The 2,994-nt window shown below is 60.4% G+C and overlaps 1 protein-coding gene across 1 annotated transcript in view; it reads left to right on the plus strand.

Annotated features, from left to right (window-relative positions):
- The window catches only part of SLC26A11 (solute carrier family 26 member 11), a gene marked incomplete at its 5' end in the record, with an annotated part of 8,418 nt that overhangs the window by 3,632 nt on the left and 1,792 nt on the right, over window positions 1-2,994 (plus strand). Inside the window, 5 exons of the mRNA XM_031064661.1 lie at window positions 197-252; window positions 441-581; window positions 1,310-1,437; window positions 2,318-2,417; window positions 2,606-2,739. Of these exons, the coding sequence (XP_030920521.1) occupies window positions 197-252; window positions 441-581; window positions 1,310-1,437; window positions 2,318-2,417; window positions 2,606-2,739 (559 nt within the window). The remainder of the gene's footprint in view (window positions 1-196; window positions 253-440; window positions 582-1,309; window positions 1,438-2,317; window positions 2,418-2,605; window positions 2,740-2,994) is intronic.

The following is a 2,994-nucleotide window of genomic DNA, read 5'->3' on the forward strand; positions in this document are numbered from 1 at the left end:
CGGGGGCCTGTTTGTGTTCCTCTCTGACGGGGCAGGGGGTTCTCCTGGGGGGGGTGTGGGCAGTTGCAGGAGCAGCCCCAGCCCTGCACAGCCCAGCACGGTGGGTTTTGGTTTGAGGATGGCAGTGGGGTCTTTGGGCAGTGGCAGGAGCAGCCCCCAGCCCTGCACAGCCCAGCACGGTGGGTTTGTGTTTCAGGACAGCAGTGAATGCTCAGTCAGGGGTCTGCACCCCCGCGGGAGGGCTCGTCACAGGTACAGCCCTGCCCTGCCCTCGGGGACCCCTGGGTGTTGGGTACCCCCGGGTGTCAGAAACCCTGGGTGTGGGGTACCCCTGGGTGTGGGGTACCCCTGGGTGTGGGGACGCCTGGAAGGGGGGTACTCCTGGGTGTTGGATACCCCTCCTTGCTGGGTGCCCGTGGCTCAGGGTCCCTCTCCCGCAGGTGCCCTGGTCCTGCTGTCCCTGGCATACCTGACCTCTCTGTTCTATTACATCCCCAAAGCAGCGCTGGCTGCTGTCATCATCTCGGCCGTGGTGCCCATGTTCGACGCTGGCATCTTCCGGACGCTCTGGCGGGTTCAGAGTGAGGGCAGGGGGCAATCAGTCCCCCAGGGCAGCCACTGTGGCAGTCACAGCCACCCCCTGAGCTGGGACTGAGCCCCTGCAGGGCTCCCCCTGCCCCTCTCACACAGAGCAGGGCTCCTCTCCAGCCCTACCCCAGGTTTCCCATAGCGGTGTCTCAGACATGCAGGTCCCTGAAATAATTTAATCACGGTGCCATAAATAAATAACAGAATGACAGCTCGAGTTTCTCAGGAGGGATCCAGAACAAAGGAGCCTGTGAGCTTTTATCCCCTCACAGACGTGCAAAGTCTGGGGGTGGTCTCTGAGTGTCCCATCACCATCTCTGTGTCCCATCACCATCTCTGTGTCCCATCGCAGTCTCTGAGTGTCCCATCACTGCCTGAGTGTCCCATCATGGTCTCTGAGCATCTCTGAGTGTCCCATCACCATCTCTGAGTGTCCCATCACCATCTCTGAGTGTCCCATTGCAGTCTCTGAGTGTCCCATCACTGTCGAGTGTCCCATCACTCTCTCAAGTGCCCATCCTGTGCCTGCCCCGGGTCCTCGGGTCCTTTGTCATGCAGAGGGGGCAGTTCACAGCCCCTCCCCAGGGCTCCCACCCCGAGCTCAGCCTGCAGCTCCACCGAAGCTGCCCCTGCCGCCTGTGTGTAATGCAGAGCTGGCTCTGTCACTGTGCCCTGTGGCACCAGCACCAGCCACACCCAGCCTGGCCTCTCTCTCTTGCAGGGCTGGACCTTGTGCCCCTCTGTGTGACCTTCCTGCTCTGCTTCTGGGAGGTGCAGTATGGAATCGTGGCTGGGGTGCTGGTTTCTGGGCTTCTCCTGCTCTACTCCATTGCCAGGCCCCCAGTAAAGGTGAGAGCTTCTCCCTTCTCCCCTGCCCTTGTGTTGGTTTTCCCAGCTTTTCACAGACAGGGCAACTGAGAGGCTTTTTAAAGGATTTTATTCCATTATCAGTCTCGATGAAGGGTGAGACATAAGAGATGTAAAACTCAGTGCCATTCCATCAGAAGCCAATCTATTTCCTGGTTACAATCCCCTATAAATGATTTTCAGCCTATTAGCTTTTGCACACAATGCTGCTCATACTTCTGCCACCAATCACTTATATTTTTACCCCACATAATGCTACAATGCATCTTTCACAGTTCTAATTCTCCAAAATATCTGGTCTTTTTGCAAGTCCATCGTTTGAAACTTGTTGAAACTTGTTTCTAGTTCAATCTCTCCCTCAACAATGTCATCTCTATTCCATGGCCTTCCTAAGGCAGCAGACCTTATCTCCGTTTGCATACACTTGTACAGGACTGGGTGAGCTTTCTGTCAGGTTTTGAGAATTCTGACAAATCCATTTCTCACACCCTTGGACGTGGCAGGGCCAGGGAGCTGGGAGGGGGCTCCTGGGGCAGGGAGGTGCTGGGGTGCAGATGCTCCTGACCTGTTCCTGCTGTCCCCAGTGTGCCACGGGCACAGCACAGGGACCCCTTTAAAGGAGCAGGAGGAGGGGAAAATCCTCAGGCTGGAGAGCAGGGCAGGGAGGCATCACTGCCCTGCCCTGCTGGCACTGGGCTGAGTGCAGGAGGGGTTCCCTGAGGGATGGGGGCTCCTGCTCCTGCCACTTCAGCCAGGAGGGCAGGGGGTGACACAGGAGCTGTCCCTGGTGGGGAGGTGACAGCCCTGAGCCCCTGTGGCTGTCCCTGCACAGCCCTGAGCCCCTGTGCCTGTGTCCCCCCAGGTGTCAGAGGGGGCCGTGCTGCTGGTGCAGCCGGGGAGCAGCCTGCACTTCCCAGCCGTGGAGCACCTGAGGGCCTCGGTGTGCAGCCGTGCTCTGGCAGGTACAGTGCTGCTGGCCTGGCCTGGGGACACGGCTGTCACCTCCTGCATCACTGCTGTGGGTGGCAGGTGCTGCCCAGACCCAGCAGTGTGTGTGTGAGCAGCTGCCCTGCCCTGGCTCTGAGGGCTGGGACCCCTGGGCTGCTCATTGCTGCACGTGTTGGGACATGACCCTGTGCTCTCCCAGCAGCATCTCCAGCTCGCTCGGTGCTGCTGGACTGCAGCCACGTCAGCAGCATCGATTACACGGCGCTGCTGGGGCTGGCAGAGCTGCTGCAGGAGCTGCACAGGCACGGCCTCTCGCTGGCCTTCTGTGGCCTGCAGGTGTGTGGGACCTTGGCCATGCTGTGAGCGTGGCTGCTGGGCTCAGCCCACTGCCCTCCCTGGGCTCTGTGCGGGCCTCTCCTCTGGTGGCACCATCACCATCCCGAGCACCTTCATCTCCCACAGCTGGGGCTGGGGCTGCTGGGATGGCTGGGGTCTCGTGCTGGGATGGGCTGGGGGTGCTGGGATGGCTGGGGGCTCCTGCTGGGATGGCTGGGGGTGCTGGGATGGCTGGGGGTGCTGGGATGGCTGGGG

The sequence above is a fragment of the Geospiza fortis genome, unplaced genomic scaffold (assembly GCF_000277835.1).
Source record: "Geospiza fortis unplaced genomic scaffold, GeoFor_1.0 scaffold546, whole genome shotgun sequence".
Classification (NCBI taxonomy): Eukaryota; Metazoa; Chordata; class Aves; order Passeriformes; family Thraupidae; genus Geospiza; species Geospiza fortis.